The sequence below is a fragment of the Oncorhynchus clarkii genome, chromosome 22 (genome assembly GCF_045791955.1).
Source record: "Oncorhynchus clarkii lewisi isolate Uvic-CL-2024 chromosome 22, UVic_Ocla_1.0, whole genome shotgun sequence".
Lineage (NCBI taxonomy): Eukaryota > Metazoa > Chordata > Actinopteri > Salmoniformes > Salmonidae > Oncorhynchus > Oncorhynchus clarkii.
Genome location: NC_092168.1, coordinates 50,187,365 through 50,206,696, shown reverse-complemented (window position 1 = coordinate 50,206,696; position 19,332 = coordinate 50,187,365). Strand labels below are relative to the sequence as shown.

Sequence of the window (19,332 nt, the reverse complement as noted above, 5' to 3'; positions counted from 1 at the left end):
ATCAGTTAGTGACTACAGGATGGAATCAGTTAGGATGGAATCAGTTAGAGACTACAGGATGGCAGTCAGTTAGTGACTACAGGATGGAATCAGTTAGAGACTACAGGATGGAATCAGTTAGGGACTACAGGATGGCAGTCAGTTAGGGACTACAGGATGGAATCAGTTAGAGACTATAGGATGGAATCAGTTAGGGACTACAGGATGGAATCAGTTAGAGACTACAGGATGGAATCAGTTAGGATGGAATCAGTTAGAGACTACAGGATGGAATCAGTTAGAGACTACAGGATGGAATCAGTTAGGGACTACAGGATGGAATCAGTTAGAGACTACAGGATGGAATCAGTTAGGATGGAATCAGTTAGAGACTACAGGATGGCAGTCACTTAGTGACTACAGGATGGCAGTCAGTTAGGGACTACAGGATGGAATCAGTTAGTGACTACAGGATGGAATCAGTTAGTATGGAATCAGTTAGTGACTACAGGATGGAATCAGTTAGTGACTACAGGATGGAATCAGTTAGGGACTACAGGATGGAATCAGTTAGAGACTACAGGATGGAATCAGTTAGGATGGAATCAGTTAGAGACTACAGGATGGCAGTCAGTTAGTGACTACAGGATGGCAGTCAGTTAGTGACTACAGGATGGAATCAGTTAGTGACTACAGGATGGAATCAGTTAGTGACTACAGGATGGCAGTCAGTTAGTGACTAAAGGATGGGAATCAGTAAGTGACTACAGGATGGAATCAGTTAGGATTGAATCAGTTAGTGACTACAGGATGGAATCAAATAGTGACTACAGGATGGAATCAGTTAGTGACAACAGGATGGAATCAGTTAGTGACTACAGGATGGAATCAGTTAGGATGGAATCAGTTAGAGACTACAGGATGGCAGTCAGTTAGTGACTACAGGATGGAATCAGTTAGAGACTACAGGATGGAATCAGTTAGGATGAAATCAGTTAGAGACTCCAGGATGGAATCAGTTAGGATGGAATCAGTTAGAGACTACACGATGGCAGTCAGTTAGTGACTACAGGATGGCAGTCAGTTAGTGACTACAGGATGGAATCAGTTAGTGACTACAGGATGGAATCAGTTAGTGACTACAGGATGGCAGTCAGTTAGTGACTACAGGATGGAATCAGTTAGTGACTACAGGATGGAATCAGTTAGTGACTACATGATGGCAGTCAGTTAGTGACTACAGGATGGCAGTCAGTTAGGGACTTCAGGATGGAATCAGTTAGAGACTACAGGATGGCAGTCAGTTAGTGACTACAGGATGGAATCAGTTAGTGACTACATGATGGAATCAGTTAGGATGGAATCAGTTAGAGACTACATGATGGCAGTCAGTTAGTGACTATAGGATGGCAATCAGTTAGTGACTACAGGATGGAATCAGTTAGTGACTACATGATGGAATCAGTTAGGATGGAATCAGTTAGAGACTACATGATGGTAGTCAGTTAGTGAGTACAGGATGGCAGTCAGTTAGGGACTACAGGATGGAATCAGTTAGTGACTACAGGTTGGAATCAGTTAGGATGGAATCAGTTAGTGACTACAGGATGGAATCAGTTAGTGACTACATGATGGAATCAGTTAGGATGGAATCAGTTAGAGACTACATGATGGCAGTCAGTTAGTGACTACAGGATGGAATCAGTTAGTGACTACATGATGGAATCAGTTAGGATGGAATCAGTTAGAGACTACATGATGGCAGTCAGTTAGTGACTACAGGATGGCAGTCAGTTAGGGACTACAGGATGGAATCAGTTAGTGACTACAGGATGGAATCAGTTAGGATGGAATCAGTTAGTGACTACAGGATGGAATCAGTTAGGATGGAATCAGTTAGAGACTACAGGATGGCAGTCAGTTAGTGACTACAGGATGGCAGTCAGTTAGGGACTACAGGATGGAGTCAGTTAGAGACTACAGGATGGAATCAGTTAGGATGGAATCAGTTAGAGACTACAGGATGGCAGTCAGTTAGTGACTACAGGATGGCAGTCAGTTAGGGACTACAGGATGGAATCAGTTAGTGACTACAGGATGGAATCAGTTAGGATGGAATCAGTTAGTGACTACAGGATGGAATCAGTTAGGATGGAATCAGTTAGAGACTACAGGATGGAATCAGTTAGGATGGAATCAGTTATAGACTACAGGATGACAGTCAGTTAGTGACTACAGGATGGAATCAGTTAGAGACTACAGGATGGAATCAGTTAGGATGGAATCAGTTAGAGACTCCAGGATGGAATCAGTTAGGATGGAATCAGTTAGAGACTACATGATGGCAGTCAGTTAGTGACTACAGGATGGCAGTCAGTTAGTGACTACAGGATGGAATCAGTTAGTGACTACAGGATGGAATCAGTTAGTGACTACAGGATGGCAGTCAGTTAGTGACTACAGGATGGAATCAGTTAGTGACTACAGGATGGAATCAGTTAGTGACTACACGATGGCAGTCAGTTAGTGACTACAGGATGGCAGTCAGTTAGTGACTACAGGATGGAATCAGTTAGTGACTACATGATGGAATCAGTTAGGATGGAATCAGTTAGAGACTACATGATGGCAGTCAGTTAGTGACTACAGGATGGCAGTCAGTTAGTGACTACAGGATGGAATCAGTTAGTGACTACATGATGGAATCAGTTAGGATGGAATCAGTTAGAGACTACATGCTGGCAGTCAGTTAGTGACTACAGGATGGCAGTCAGTTAGGGACTACAGGATGGAATCAGTTAGTGACTACAGTTTGGAATCAGTTAGGATGGAATCAGTTAGTGACTACAGGATGGAATCAGTTAGGATGGAATCAGTTAGAGACTACAGGATGGCAGTCAGTTAGTGACTACAGGATGGAATCAGTTAGAGACTACAGGATGGAATCAGTTAGGGACTACAGGATGGCAGTCAGTTAGGGACTACAGGATGGAATCAGTTAGAGACTATAGGATGGAATCAGTTAGGGACTACAGGATGGAATCAGTTAGAGACTACAGGATGGAATCAGTTAGGATGGAATCAGTTAGAGACTACAGGATGGAATCAGTTAGAGACTACAGGATGGAATCAGTTAGGGACTACAGGATGGAATCAGTTAGAGACTACAGGATGGAATCAGTTAGGATGGAATCAGTTAGAGACTACAGGATGGCAGTCACTTAGTGACTACAGGATGGCAGTCAGTTAGGGACTACAGGATGGAATCAGTTAGTGACTACAGGATGGAATCAGTTAGTATGGAATCAGTTAGTGACTACAGGATGGAATCAGTTAGTGACTACAGGATGGAATCAGTTAGGGACTACAGGATGGAATCAGTTAGGATGGAATCAGTTAGAGACTACAGGATGGCAGTCAGTTAGTGACTACAGGATGGCAGTCAGTTAGGGACTACAGGATGGAATCAGTTAGTGACTACAGGATGGAATCAGTTAGGATGGAATCAGTTAGTGACTACAGGATGGAATCAGTTAGTGACTACAGGATGGAATCAGTTAGGGACTACAGGATGGAATCAGTTAGGGACTACATGATGGAATCAGTTAGGATGGAGTCAGTTAGAGACTACAGGATGGAGTCAGTTAGTGACTACAGGATGGAGTCAGTTAGGGACTACATGATGGAATCAGTTAGGATGGAGTCAGTTAGAGACTACATGATGGAATCAGTTAGGATGGAGTCAGTTAGAGACTACAGGATGGAGTCAGTTAGGGACTACATGATGGAATCAGTTAGGATGGAGTCAGTTAGGGACTACATGATGGAATCAGTTAGGATGGAGTCAGTTAGTGACTACAGGATGGAGTCAGTTAGGGACTACATGATGGAATCAGTTAGGATGGAGTCAGTTAGAGACTACAGGATGGCAGTCAGTTAGTGACTACAGGATGGCAGTCAGTTAGGGACTACAGGATGGAATCAGTTAGTGACTACAGGATGGAATCAGTTAGGATGGAATCAGTTAGAGACTACAGAATGGAATCAGTTAGGGACTACGGGATGGAATCAGTTAGAGACTACAGAATGGAATCAGTTAGTGACTACAGAATGGAATCAGTTAGTGACTACAGGATGAGAGTCAGTTAGTGACTACAGGATGGAATCAGTTAGTGACTACAGAATGGAATCAGTTAGTGACTACAGGATGGGAATCAGTTAGTGACTACAGGATGGAATCAGTTAGTGACTACAGGATGGGAATCAGTTAGTGACTACAGGATGGGAATCAGTAAGTGACTACAGGATGGAATCAGTTAGGATTGAATCAGTTAGTGACTACAGGATGGAATCAAATAGTGACTACAGGATGGAATCAGTTAGTGACTACAGGATGGAATCAGTTAGTGACTACAGGATGGGAATCAGTTAGTGACTACAGGATGGGAATCAGTTAGTGACTACAGGATGGAATCAGTTAGGATTGAATCAGTTAGTGACTACAGGATGGAATCAAATAGTGACTACAGGATGGAATCAGTTAGTGACTACAGGATGGAATCAGTTAGTGACTACAGGATGGAATCAGTTAGTGACTACAGGATGGAATCAGTTAGTGACTACAGGATGGAATCAGTTAGAGACTACAGGATGGAATCAGTTAGTCACTACAGGATGGAATCAGTTAGAGACTACAGGATGGAATCAGTTAGTGACTACAGGATGGAATCAGTTAGTGACTACAGGATGGAATCAGTTAGTGACTACAGGATGGAATCAGTTAGAGACTACAGGATGGAATCAGTTAGTCACTACAGGATGGAATCAGTTAGAGACTACAGGATGGAATCAGTTAGAGACTACAGGATGGAATCAGTTAGTGACTACAGGATGGAATCAGTTAGTGACTACAGGAGGCATAGTTGCTCTTAATGTGTTACAGTAATATAGATTTAGGTATTGGACTTTATAGGTAACAATACTTCTAGCTAAAGTAATCCAGTCCGTCGTTGTGTTGATGCATAGGGAAGTAAAGGACTCTATTTATCCATCTACTATCCATCTATAGTAATCTATCTATACTCACTATGCCGTTGTAGTTGCCGTCCCAGAGCAGCATGGTACCGTCGTTCCTGGTGGGGCTGTTGAGGTAGAGGACCAGGGAGTCTGCACAGTGCTGCTTCCCACAGATATACGAGATGTGGTTCCTTATCACTCGTTTCTCTGTAGCTGGGTATACCCACTCCTCTGTAGAGAGACAGGGATAGAGAGGTTAGAGAGGGTGTACCAGGCTGTGTGTTTCTGTGTCCTGGTCCGTCCTATCCCACCTGAAAGCTGTCCGTTCCCAGCGAAGAAGGTCTTGATGTGATCTCTGTGGAAGCCGTTGTTCCTCAGCATCCTGTAGAAGAGCTGTAGGTTCTGAACGTGACGCTGGTACGTGATCTGTTGCTGCCATCCACCTGCACACACAGACACACGTGCACACCCACACATACCACACACACACACACACACATACCACACACACACACATACCACACACCCACACATACCACACACACACACACACATACCACACACACATACATACCACACACCCACACATACATATTGATTAAGGGTGTCTGCTGATGTGTTGGTCTGTAAAGAGGAGGTGTTGTCTGTAAAGAGGAGGTGGGGTGTTGTCTGTAAAGAGGAGGTGTGGTGTTTGTTAATAAAGAGGAGGTGTTGTCTGTACAGAGGAGGTGGAGGTGTTGGTCTGTAAAGAGGAGGTGGGGTGTTGTCTGTAAAGAGGAGGTGGGGTGTTGGTCTGTAAAGAGGAGGTGTTGGTCTGTAAAGAGGAGGTGGAGGTGTTGGTCTGTAAAGAGAAGGTGGAGGTGTTGGTCTGTAAAGAGAAGGTGGTGGTCTGTAAAGAGGAGGTGTTGTCTGTAAAGAGGTGTTGTCTGTAAAGAGGTGTTGTCTGTAAAGAGGAGGTCTTGCCTGTAAAGCGGTGTTGTCTGTAAAGAGGAGGTGTTGTCTGTAAAGAGGAGGCGGTGGTCTGTAAAGAGGAGGTGTTGGTCTATAAAGAGGAGGTGTTGGTCTATAATAAGGAGGTGTTGGTCTATAAAGAGGAGGTGTTGGTCTATAAAGAGGAGGTGTTGGTCTGTAATGAAGAGGTGTTGGCCTGTAATGAGAAGGGGTTGTCTGTAAAGAGGAGGTGTTGTCTGTAAAGAGGAGGTGTTGGTCTGTAATGAGGAGGTGTGGGTCTTTAATGAAGAGGTTGTCTGTAAAGAGAAGGTGTTGTCTGTAAAGAGGAGGTGTTGGTCTGTAAAGAGGAGGTGTTGTTCTGTAAAGATGAGGTGGGGTGTTGTCTGTAAAGAGGAGGTGTTGTCTGTAAAGAGGAGGTGTTGGTCTGTAATGAGGAGGTGTGGGTCTGTAATGAAGAGGTTGTCTGTAAAGAGGAGGTGTTGTCTGTAAAGAGGAGGTGTTGGTCTGTAAAGAGGAGGTGTTGTCTGTAAAGAGGAGGTGTTGTCTGTAAAGAGGAGGTGTTGGTCTGTAATGAGGAGGTGTGGGTCTGTAATGAAGAGGTTGTCTGTAAAGAGGAGGTGTTGTCTGTAAAGAGGAGGTGTTGGTCTGTAAAGAGGAGGTGTTGGTCTGTAAATAGGGAGTGTTGGTCTGTAAAGAGGGGGTGGAGGTGGAGGTCTGTAAAGAGGAGGTGGAGGTGTTGGTCTGTAAAGAGGAGGTGTTGTCTCTAAAGAGGAGGTGTTGGTCTGTAATGAGGAGGTGTGGGTCTGTAATGAAGAGGTTGTCTGTAAAGCGGAGGTGTTGTCTGTAAAGAGGAGGTGTTGGTCTGTAAAGAGGAGGTGTTGTCTGTAAAGAGGAGGTGTTGGTCTGTAATGAGGAGGTGTGGGTCTGTAATGAAGAGGTTGTCTGTAAAGAGGAGGTGTTGTCTGTAAAGAGGAGGTGTTGGTCTGTAAAGAGGAGGTGTTGGTCTGTAAATAGGGAGTGTTGGTCTGTAAAGAGGGGGTGGAGGTGGAGGTCTGTAAAGAGGAGGTGGAGGTGTTGGTCTGTAAAGAGGAGGTGTTGTCTCTAAAGAGGAGGTGTTGGTCTGTAATGAGGAGGTGTGGGTCTGTAATGAAGAGGTTGTCTGTAAAGAGGAGGTGTTGTCTGTAAAGAGGAGGTGTTGGTCTGTAAAGAGGAGGTGTTGGTCTGTAAATAGGGAGTGTTGGTCTGTAAAGAGGGGGTTGAGGTGGAGGTCTGTAAAGAGGAGGTGGAGGTGTTGGTCTGTAAAGAGGAGGTGTTGTTCTGTAAAGAGGTGGAGTTGTTGGTCTGTAATGAGGAGGTGTTGGTCTGTAAAGAGGAGGCAGTGGACTGTAAATAGGGGGTGTTGGTCTGTAAAGAGGGGGTTGAGGTGGAGGTCTGTAAAGAGGAGGTGGAGGTGTTGTCTGTAAAGAGGAGGTGTTGGTCTGTAAAGAGGAGGTGTTGGTCTGTAAAGAGGAGGTGGTGGTCTGTAAAGAGGAGGTGGTGGTCTATAAAGAGCAGGTGGAGGTGTTGGTCTGTAAAGAGGAGGTGGAGGTGTTGGTTTGTAAAGAGGAGGTGTTGTCTGTAAAGAGGAGGTGTTGGTCTGTAAAGAGAAGGTGGAGTTGTTGGTCTGTAAATAGGGAGTGTTGGTCTGTAAAGAGGGGGTGGAGGTGAAGGTCTGTAAAGAGGAGGTGGAGGTGTTGGTCTGTAAAGAGTAGGTGTTGTTCTGTAAAGAGGTGGAGTTGTTGATCTGTAAAGAGGAGGCAGTGGACTGTAAATAGGGGGTGTTGGTCAGTAAAGAGGGGGTGGAGGTGGAGGTCTGTAAAGAGGAGGTGGAGGTGTTGGTCTGTAAAGAGGTGTTGGTCTGTAAAGAGGAGGTGTTGTCTGTAAAGAGGAGGTGTTGGTCTGTAAAGAGGAGGTGTTGGTCTGTAAAGAGGAGGTGGTGGTCTGTAAAGAGGAGGTGTTGGTCTGTAAAGAGCAGGTTGAGGTCTTGGTCTGTAAAGAGGTGTTGGTCTGTAAAGAGGAGGTGTTGTCTGTAAAGAGGAGGTGTTGGTCTGTAAAGAGAAGGTGGAGTTGTTGGTCTGTAAATAGGGAGTGTTGGTCTGTAAACAGGAGGTGGAGGTGTTGGTCTGTAATGAGGAGGTGTTGGTCTGTAAAGAGGAGGCAGTGGACTGTAAATAGGGGGTGTTGGTCTGTAAAGAGGGGGTGGAGGTGGAGGTCTGTAAAGAGGAGGTGGAAGTGTTGTCTGTAAAGAGGAGGTGTTGGTCTGTAAAGAGGAGGTGTTGGTCTGTAAAGAGGAGGTGGTGGTCTGTAAAGAGGAGGTGGTGGTCTATAAAGAGCAGGTGGAGGTGTTGGTCTGTAAAGAGGAGGTGGAGGTGTTGGTCTGTAAAGAGGAGGTGTTGTCTGTAAAGAGGAGGTGTTGGTCTGTAAAGAGAAGGTGGAGTTGTTGGTCTGTAAATAGGGAGTGTTGGTCTGTAAACAGGAGGTGGAGGTGTTGGTCTGTAAAGATGAGGTGTTGGTCTGTAAAGAGGGGGTGGAGGTGGAGGTCTGTAAACAGGAGGTGGAGGTGTTGGTCTGTAAAGATGAGGTGTTGGTCTGTAAAGAGGAGGCAGTGGTCTGTAAATAGGGGGTGTTGGTCTGTAAAGAGGGGGTGGAGTTGGAGGTCTGTAAAGAGGAGGTGTTGGTCTGTAAAGAGGAGGTGGTGGTCTGTAAAGAGGAGGTGTTGGTCTGTAAAGAGGGGGCAGAGGTGTTGGTCTGTAAAGAAGAGGCGGAGGTCTGTAAAGAGGAGGTGTTGGTCTGTAAAGAGGAGGTGTTGGTCTGTAAAGAGGAGGTGGAGGTCTGTAAAGAGGCGGTGGTGGTCTGTAAAGAGGAGGTGTTGTTCTGTGTTCAGATGACTTGCCAGGTGTAACCCACCTGAGAGCAGTATAGCATGGTCATAGGTCTGAGCTGCCAGGTGTAACCTACCCGAGAGTAGTATAGCATGGTCACAGGTCTGAACTGCCAGGTGTAACCTACCTGAGAGCAGTATAGCGTGGTCACAGGTCTGGTAGAGACGACAGGACAGGTGTGTAGCCAGGGGCTGCTGGTGGCATCGCCTGGTGTTCTTGTTGAGCTCACAGCTGGACACTGGCATGTTGGGGCTGGTGAGGGGCAGAGGCTGGGGGCACTGGGCAAAGTCTGGGTGGTCTGTAAACTCACACAATATCATCACGTCACATGGTGTAGAGGTAGAGACTGCAGTTGACGTAGTCCTCCTCTTGGTGCCTCAGTGGTGAATGGATCAGACAGATTTCTCTGCAGAGCTGCAGTTACCGTTACATCAGGCCAACAGCACTACAGTGTCTCCATGTTGGCTAATATTGTGTACTCCTAGCCTGGTCCCCAGATCTGCTTGTGCTGTCTCGTCAACACGAAAGACCGGACAAACAGTTCTGGAACCAGGCTACTTGTAAGCCTGGTAGGTGGGCACCAACTCACCCACGCATCGTAGCCTCTGCGTCCGGTTGTTATCCCTGACCCCGAGCACCATGGGAAGGAAATGTATCTCACAGAGAGCCCCGCTGCGCTCCATCCTCCCCGGGCTGCTCCTGGGCCTCGACACGGTCGCCCTGCGGGCACGCCCGCTCCCCGCCAGCCGCTCACTGCCGCTCTGACGACGCTTCAGCTGGTTCTGACAGCGACTCTTTAGGGCCAGGGTCAGACACTCCTCTCCTGGAGACACAACAACAACAACAACACAGGTCAGGTCAGGTGAGGTGAAACACAGCACAACACATATCAAAACACATCACATGTCAAAACACAACACAACACACTCCCATGTCTACAGCCCCCGATGTCCACAGCCCCCATGTCTACAGCCCCCGATGTCCACAGCCCCCCATGTCCACAGCCCCCCATGTCTACAGCCCCCGATGTCCACAGCCCCCGATGTCCACAGCCCCCATGTCCACAGCCCCCATGTCCACAGCCCCCCATGTTCACAGCCCCCCAGGTCTACAGCCCCTCATGTTCACAGCCCCCCAGGTCTACAGCCCCCCATGTCCACAGCCCAGGGCCCCCATGTCTACAGCCCCGTGTCTACAGCCCCCCATGTCCACAGCCCCCCATGTCTACAGCCCCCCATGTCCACAGCCAAGGGCCCCCATGTCCACAACCCAGCCCCTCATGTTCACAGCCCCCCATGTATACAGCCCCCCATGTCCACAGCCCAGGGCCCCCATGTCCACAACCCAGCCCCTCATGTTCACAGCCCCCATGTCTACAGCCCCCCATGTCTACAGCCCAGGGCCCCCATGTCTACAGCCCCCCATGTCCACAGCCCCCCATGTCTACAGCACCCCATGTCCACAGCCCCTCATGTCTACAGCCCCCCATGTCCACAGCCCAGGGCCCCCATGTCTACAGCCCCATGTCTACAGCCCCCCATGTCTACAGCCCCCCATGTCTACAGCCCCATGTCTACAGCCCCCCATGTCCACAGCCCCCCATGTCCACAGCCCAGGGCCCCCATGTCTACAGCCCCATGTCTACAGCCCCCCATGTCTACAGCCCCCCATGTCTACAGCCCCATGTCTACAGCCCCCCATGTCTACAGCCCCCCATGTCCACAGCCCCATGTCCACAGCCCCATGTCTACAGCCCCCCATGTCCACAGCCCCTCGTGTCCACAGCCCCCCATGTCTACAGCCCCCCATGTCCACAGCCCAGGGCCCCCATGTCCACAGCCCAGGGCCCCCATGTCCACAGCCCAGCCCCCTATGTCCACAGCCCCGGGCCCCCATGTCCACAGCCCAGGGCCCCCATGTCCACAGCCCCCCATGTCCACAGCCCCCCATGTCCTCAGGCCCCCATGTCCACAGCCCCCCATGTCCTCAGCCCCCCATGTCCACAGCCTGCGTCTGTGTTTTAACAAGACAAAGCTGACATGACACATATTTCCTGAGACATATGGAGTCTTACATGCATTAGAAACAGCATCGGGGTGGATATGGTGGGACACGTGTCATTCAGGTTAGTGGAAATGTTGAGTTGTCTTGTCTGTTTGTCTATGTATGTTTTTATTGCCACACAAAAAAAGTTAAATATTAAAATTTGTAATTATATATTTTTGACGAAAGTTGAGATGGAGCTCATTGGACCAGTCTTGCAAGATGAACACTAACTAAAAGAGAAAGTGTGTTAACAGTGGTAACTAACCCGTTCCATGTTGTTAACTGTGTTCACTAACCCGTTCCATGTTGTTAATCTTGAAACTACCCCTCCCGGTTCCGGGAGAATTGTCATCAACTACACAAATTAGCATAACGCAACGGACAAAAAATCTTACTAGAAAATATTCATATTCATGAAATCACAAGTGAAATATATTGAAACACAGTTTAGCCTTTTGTTAAATCACCCTGTCATCTCAGATTTTGAAATTATGCTTTACAGCCAAAGCAAGACGAGCATTTGTGTACATTTATCGATAGCCTAGCATAGCATTATGTCCAGCTAGCAGTAGGCAATCTGGTCACGAAAATCAGAAAAGCAATCAAATTCAATCGTTTACCTTTGATGAGCTTCGGATGTTTTCACTCACGAGACTCCCAATGTTCCTTTTTTCCTTTTTTTATAGCCGAAATACCTCCGTTTCTTGTCCACGTTTTGTTGAGAAATCCACCGGAAATCCACGACAACGCCGAAAAATATTCCATATTAGATCCATAATATCGACAGAAACATGGCAAACGTTTTTTATAATCAATCCTCAAGATGTTTTTCAAATATCTACTTGATAATATATCAATCGGGACAACTGTATTTTCAGTAGGAGCGAGAGGAACAATGGCCGCCTTTGTCTATTACGCACAAATCACTCTGAGAGCCACCACCTGACCACTGACGCAATGTTGTCGTTCACGCTCATTTTTCAAAATAAAAGCCTGAAACTATGTCTAGTGGCTGTAGACACATTAGGGAAGCCATAGAAAAAGGAATCTGGTTGATATCCCTTTCAATGGGCAATAGGGATGCATAGGAACACAGGGGTTTCAAAATAAGAGTCACTTCTTGATTGGATTTTCCTCAGGCTTCGCCTGCAATATCAGTTCTGTTATACTCACAGTCAATATTTTTACAGTTTTGGAAACTTTAGAGTGTTTTCTATTCTAAGCTGTCACTTATATGCATATTCTAGCATCTGGTCCTGAGAAATAGCCCGTTTACTTTGGGAACATTATTTTTCAAAAAATGAAAATAGTGCCCCCTAGCCTTAAGAGGTTTTAACTATGGTCACTAACCCATTTCATATTGCTCACTGTGTTCACTAACCCATTTCCTGTTGTTAACTGTGTTCACTAACCCATTTCCTGTTGTTAACTGTGGTGACTAACCCATTTCCTGTTGTTAACTGTGGTGACTAATCCATTTCCTGTTGTTAACTGTGGTGACTAACCCATTTCCTGTTGTTAACTGTGGTCACTAATCCATTTCCTGTTGTTAACTGTGTTCACTGTCCCATTTCCTGCCGTTAACAATGGTCACAAACCCATTTCCTGGGTCTCGTTATGTTGAACACAGAAAGACCTGCGTGGTGCTCACTCTCTCTTAATGTTCCCTCTAAGCTTCAGGTGAGGTGGTCAAGCTTGGACACATGCAAACCCCCACAACACTTCCAGCTGACCCTCACAGATAGATGACCCTCACAGATAGATGACCCACACAGATAGATGCCCCTCGCAGATAGATGCCCATCGCAGATAGATGACCCTCACAGATAGACGACCCTCACAGGTAGATGACCCTCACAGGTAGACGACCCTCACAGGTAGATGACCCTCACAGGTAGATGACCCTCACAGATAGATGACCCTCACAGATAGATGATCCTCACAGGTAGATGCCACTCACAGATAGATGACCCTCACAGGTAGACGACCCTCACAGGTAGATAACCCTCACAGATAGATGACCATCACAGGTAGATGACCCTCACAGATAGATGACCCTCACAGGCAGATGACCCTCACAGATAGATGACCCTCACAGATAGATGACACTCACAGACTGTATTGATAATTAACCTGGAACCCTGTCAACGTTGGTCTCTCTCTGTCCACTGTCATGTACTAGACTGTAGTGTGAGGGGCAGGGCAGGGCTGTCATGTACTAGACTGGAGTGTGAGGGGCAGGGCAGGGCTGTCATGTACTAGACTGGAGTGTGAGGGGCAGGGCTGTCATGTACTAGACTGTAGTGTGAGGGGCAGTGCAGGGCTGTCAAGTACTAGACTGGAGTGTGAGGGGCAGGGCTGTCATGTACTAGACTGGAGTGTGAGGGGCAGGGCAGGGCTGTCATGTACTAGACTGGAGTGTGAGGGGCAGGGCAGGGCTGTCATGTACTAGACTGTAGTGTGAGGGGCAGGGCTGTCATGTACTAGACTGGAGTGTGAGGGGCAGGGCTGTCATGTACTAGACTGGAGGGGCAGGGCAGGGCTGTCATGAGACTGGGTGTGAGGGCAGGGCTGTCATGTACTAGACTGGAGTGTGAGGGGCAGGGCTGTCATGTACTAGACTGGAGTGTGAGGGGCAGGGCTGTCATGTACTAGACTGTAGTGTGAGGGGCAGTGCAGGGCTGTCATGTACTAGACTGGAGTGTGAGGGGCAGGGCTGTCATGTACTAGACTGGAGTGTGAGGGGCAGGGCTGTCATGTACTAGACTGTAGTGTGAGGGGCAGTGCAGGGCTGTCATGTACTAGACTGGAGTGTGAGGGGCAGGGCTGTCATGTACTAGACTGGAGTGTGAGGGGCAGGGCAGGGCTGTCATGTACTAGACTGGAGTGTGAGGGGCAGGGCAGGGCTATCATGTACTAGACTGTAGTGTGAGGGGCAGGGCTGTCATGTACTAGACTGGAGTGTGAGGGGCAGGGCTGTCATGTACTAGACTGGAGTGTGAGGAGCAGGGCAGGGCTGTCATGTACTAGACTGGAGTGTGAGGGGCAGGGCTGTCATGTACTAGACTGGAGTGTGAGGGGCAGGGCTGTCATGTACTAGACTGGAGTGTGAGGGGCAGGGCAGGGCTGTCATGTACTAGACTGGAGTGTGAGGGGCAGGGCTGTCATGTACTAGACTGGAGTGTGAGGGGCAGGGCTGTCATGTACTAGACTGGAGTGTGAGGGGCAGGGCAGGGCTGTCATGTACTAGACTGGAGTGTGAGGGGCAGGGCTGTCATGTACTAGACTGTAGTGTGAGGAGCAGGTCTGTCATGTACTAGACTGCAGTGTGAGGGGCAGGGCTGTCATGTACTAGACTGGAGTGTGAGGGGCAGGGCAGGGCTGTCATGTACTAGACTGGAGTGTGAGGGGCAGGGCAGGGCTGTCATGTACTAGACTGGAGTGTGAGGGGCAGGGCAGGGCTGTCATGTACTAGACTGGAGTGTGAGGGGCAGGGCTGTCATGTACTAGACTGGAGTGTGAGGAGCAGGGCAGGGCTGTCATGTACTAGACTGTAGTGTGAGGGGCAGGGCTGTCATGTACTAGACTGTAGTGTGAGGAGCAGGGCAGGGCTGTCATGTACTAGACTGGAGTGTGAGGGGCAGGGCTGTCATGTACTAGACTGGAGTGTGAGGGGCAGGGCTGTCATGTACTAGACTGGAGTGTGAGGAGCAGGGCAGGGCTGTCATGTACTAGACTGGAGTGTGAGGGGCAGGGCTGTCATGTACTAGACTGGAGTGTGAGGGGCAGTGCAGGGCTGTCATGTGCTAGACTGGAGTGTGAGGGGCAGGGCTGTCATGTACTAGACTGTAGTGTGAGGGGCAGGGCTGTCATGTACTAGACTGGAGTGTGAGGGGCAGGGCTGTCATGTACTAGACTGGAGTGTGAGGAGCAGGGCAGGGCTGTCATGTACTAGACTGTAGTGTGAGGGGCAGGGCTGTCATGTACTAGACTGTAGTGTGAGGAGCAGGGCAGGGCTGTCATGTACTAGACTGGAGTGTGAGGGGCAGGGCTGTCATGTACTAGACTGGAGTGTGAGGGGCAGGGCTGTCATATACTAGACTGGAGTGTGAGGAGCAGGGCAGGGCTGTCATGTACTAGACTGGAGTGTGAGGGGCAGGGCTGTCATGTACTAGACTGGAGTGTGAGGGGCAGTGCAGGGCTGTCATGTACTAGACTGGAGTGTGAGGGGCAGTGCAGGGCTGTCATGTACTAGACTGTAGTGTGAGGGGCAGGGCTGTCATGTACTAGACTGTAGTGTGAGGGGCAGGGCTGTCATGTACTAGACTGGACTGTGAGGGGCAGGGCAGGGCTGTCATGTACTAGACTGGAGTGTGAGGAGCAGGGCTGTCATGTACTAGACTGGAGTGTGAGGGGCAGGGCTGTCATGTACTAGACTGTAGTGTGAGGGTCAGGGCTGTCATGTACTAGACTGTAGTGTGAGGGGCAGGGCTGTCATGTACTAGACTGGAGTGTGAGGGGCAGGGCTGTCATGCACTAGACTGGAGTGTGAGGGGCAGGGCAGGGCTGAGAAGTTAAAAGGGTCAGTAGAGAGACACAGTTGAGAGTTGTAGAACTCCTACTTCCTGTCCCAGTGCAGCAGGGTGGAGAGGCTGAAATGTCTGGGCAGAGGGTGGTGGGTGGTGCTAAGGACAGCATCCACTCAAGATGAATAATGGAGAGGTGTTATTGTGAATACATGACTGGTGACTGTTCCTGGGTTCAGCCATGCATCTGGGTCCTCTACTACCCCAGCAGGGTGTCTACCACCTGGCATCGCCTGAGAGCTCTCTTCTCTCAAGTTGCTTACTGCTTACAAACTCTCTCTCTCTCTCTCTCTCTCTCTCTCTCACGCAGGTGCACACACACACACACACACACACACACGTACACACACACACACACACACACACACACACACACACACACACACACACAAGGTATAGACACGGTACACGGTACACGGTACACACACACAAACACACACACACACGGTATAGACACGGTACACACACACACACACACACACACACACACACACACACACACACACACATGGTATAGACACGGTACACACACACACACGGTACACACACACACACAGAAACACACCCTGTCCTGTTCCGATTCTCTCACAGTGCTCTCAACCCTTCCACCTACTCTGTCTCTGCAGTGTGTAGGAGACGACTCTGATGATTTCCTTACAGCCTCATTAGAATACAAAACAGGTCTCCCTCTTATAGGAGTTAAGCTATGTCACTTCTAATCATTTGAAAACACTTGATAATTATTTTATTTTTGTTTTTAAAGAGAGGTCTCCCGTACTTACAGCCTGAACAGGTGGTTTGATGAATGGTTGAAACAACTGTCCGAGTCATATTTTCAATCAAACCAAAGCCTTAGAAATATTCTATAACAAACTAATCTGGAATACCAGTACCTAATAAAACTCCTTTAAGGAAATTCTCAACCGGCTGGTAGAGCATACTATCACAATGGATTTAGAGGTGGATATGAAATAATATTTACTTGGTCAACCCCCCCCCCCCCCCCTGAATCAATTAACATCATTTGAGTCCTTTTTTGGGGGGCTGCAGTTCAGTGTTGTGGTACTTTTAACTTTACCCATTCAGAGGGTAACACTCAAACTCAGTCACCAAAGATATGGGATAAAAGGTAGGAATTTTAGTTGATGAGGGACAAATAAAATAAATATCAGCATATTACCATTTCAGGAATATGAAAACAGCTCAAACATTATGGGATGTTATGTCAGTAAAACAAACAAAAAAAAGCTGTAGGGTGAATATGACAACGTGCAATATTATTAGGCAACATAAAGTGGTTTAACCACATTTCATTTCATGACCCACGGGATCAATTAATCAATATTCAGACTTAGAGTCACCTATAATATAATGCCTATAATAGTCATAGAACGAGGGACATTGCACTATACATCAGCTGAAAACGCATTCATTTCAATGCAATTGAATATTCATATTCGGACATACAAAAGTACTATCATTTGTTCAAATTTGGCACCAGTCCTCATTTACCAATACTTACCTACCGATATAAGTCATCGAAGTAGACCTAAACACATGTTTGAGAAGAGTAAAAAATGCTAGGCCGATACAAATTGCCTATCGAATAAAGCAGTGCCGATATGAGCCTATTGTGAATTGTTAACTGCGTGGTTATTTCCTAAATAAACATCAAGTAAAAAGAAAAAAGAAGGCACAATTAAAGGGTTTAAGACTACATTTGACCTTACAATTAGGCTACTTCATCTTTCAATGGGATAGCTTTTCAAGCCGTTATTGTAGAATAAAATTAAGACATTTACCCTCCGACCGGGTAGACAGACACTGGTTGAATCAACTTTGTTTCCACCCAACGAGGAATAGACATTGAATTGATTTCTGTGCCCAGTGGGTTATTTATAAGAAATAAGTTATACATTTAGATATCCATATTAAAAGTGTATTTTTCAAAGTAAACATATTACATTAATTTGTTCTTACCTAAATAAATTCCATCCATATGTGCACATTTTTTCTTGGTCGTGTTTAGGTCCACATAAAAGAGAACCACAGGATGTCCGAAACTCTCTCCGGGACTGGGATCCAACACCAACACGGCATCATGCGCAGTCGATCCCGGGAAGAAATCGTGATGTCTTCTACTGTCCTCCAGTACCGAACTCATACCGTAACCGCCCTGCTTCGGCGGTAGCATCCCTGAAGAATAGGAATCTGGGAGAATGGCGAGTACTTTCTCGGAGTTTGGCTCGGAAACGTACACGGCCACCCCGCTGAGCTGAAGATGGGACAGCCGCTTACATTCGCCCTCAGACAGAGATACCCTGCGGCACAGGTTTAACTTCAGGTACTGAAACCCGGTCTTCACCCACCGATCCAAGCGGCCAAACTTCACCTGGGAGCCGCGGGAGTCACCCAGGAATAGAACCAAGATCAAAAGAGACACGCGCATCCACTTGAGCCTCATGGTTTTGTTGGAAAAAAGATTTGCCATTACGCGCGTGCCTATTTATTTATTCCACTTATTATTATATATATATATTTTTTTATAAACTCTCTCAATTATAGGCTACCACTACAAAACTTTAATGTAATGTTTATTTTGGAATATTAACTCTCTGTAGACACTTACTCGACGGCTCCCAACTGTCTTATCAAATGTGAGAGATGCAGCTCTCTACATTAATAAATGAGGACTTCAAAGGGCTCAGAGCGGCGGCCTGGTGGAGAGTACTGTGCAACAGTAACTCCATCCCACAGGCTCTGACACGCCGGTAAACAAAGGGGGAGAGTGGGAGTTAGAGAGGGGGGGGGGCTCTAAAGGAACCCGGTGCAGCATGAGGATGGGGATAAGAGGCTACCTGGCTGTCAACGGCAGGAAGAGCGCATCATAGACGTCCACTTTTGTTCCAAAGAATGCTGAGCAGGAGTCAATACTGGAAAGGGTGATTCACATAAAACATATAGTCCTATTAATTATGAAATGAACCAATATGCTTTTAAACAATATCTACTGTATCTTAAAAAACAAACTTTATGTCTGTATGTTTTCCACAGGTTGTTCACAGGGAAGACATCGTCAAATCACATGTTATTTGTCCCGAATACAACAGGTGTAGGTAGACCTTACAGTGAAATGCTTACTTACAAGCCCTTAATTAACCAATAATGTTTTAAGAAAATCCCTAAAAAAGTAAGAGATAAGAATAAGTAATAATTAAAGAGAGGGGCTATATACAGGGTGTACCGGTACAAAATCAATGTGTCAATGTGGAGGCTATATACAGGGGGTACCGGTACAGAGTCAATGTGTCAATGTGGAGGCTATATACAGGGGGTACCGGTACAAAATCATTGTGTCAATGTGGAGGCTATATACAGGGGGTACCGGTACAGAGTCAATGTGTCAATGTGCGGGGGGCACCGGTGTCGAGGTAATTGAGGTAATTATGTACATGTAGGTAGAATTATTCAAGTGGGTATGCATAGATAAGCACAGAGAGTAGCAGGAGCGTGGGGGGGGGGGGGGGGGGGGGCAAAGCAAATAGTCTGGGTATCCATTTGATTAGATGTTCAGCAGTCTTATGGATTGGGGGTAGAAGCTGTTTAGAAGCCTATTGGACCTAGACTTGACACTCCGGTACCACTTTCCGTGTGGTAGCAGAGGGAACAGTCTATGACTAGGGTGGCTGGAGCCTTTGACAATTGTTAGGGCCTTCCTCTGACACCGCCTGGTATAGAGGTCCTGGATGGCAGGAAGCTTGGCCCCAGTGATGTACTGGGCCGTACGCACTACCCTCTGTAGTAGCTTACGGTCGGAGGCCGAGCAGTTGCCG

The 19,332-nt window shown here is 47.4% G+C and overlaps 1 protein-coding gene across 1 annotated transcript in view; it reads right to left on the bottom strand.

Moving 5' to 3' along the window:
* LOC139380158 (uncharacterized) overlaps positions 1 to 17,963 on the bottom strand; it is a 34,077-nt gene extending 16,114 nt beyond the window's left edge. Inside the window, exons 1-5 of the mRNA XM_071122602.1 lie at positions 17,480 to 17,963; positions 9,457 to 9,690; positions 8,995 to 9,165; positions 5,307 to 5,438; positions 5,066 to 5,226 (exon numbers count right to left, since the gene is read on the bottom strand). Of these exons, the coding sequence (XP_070978703.1) occupies positions 5,066 to 5,226; positions 5,307 to 5,438; positions 8,995 to 9,165; positions 9,457 to 9,690; positions 17,480 to 17,963 (1,182 nt within the window). The remainder of the gene's footprint in view (positions 1 to 5,065; positions 5,227 to 5,306; positions 5,439 to 8,994; positions 9,166 to 9,456; positions 9,691 to 17,479) is intronic.
* Between the last annotated feature and the right edge of the window lie 1,369 nt (positions 17,964 to 19,332).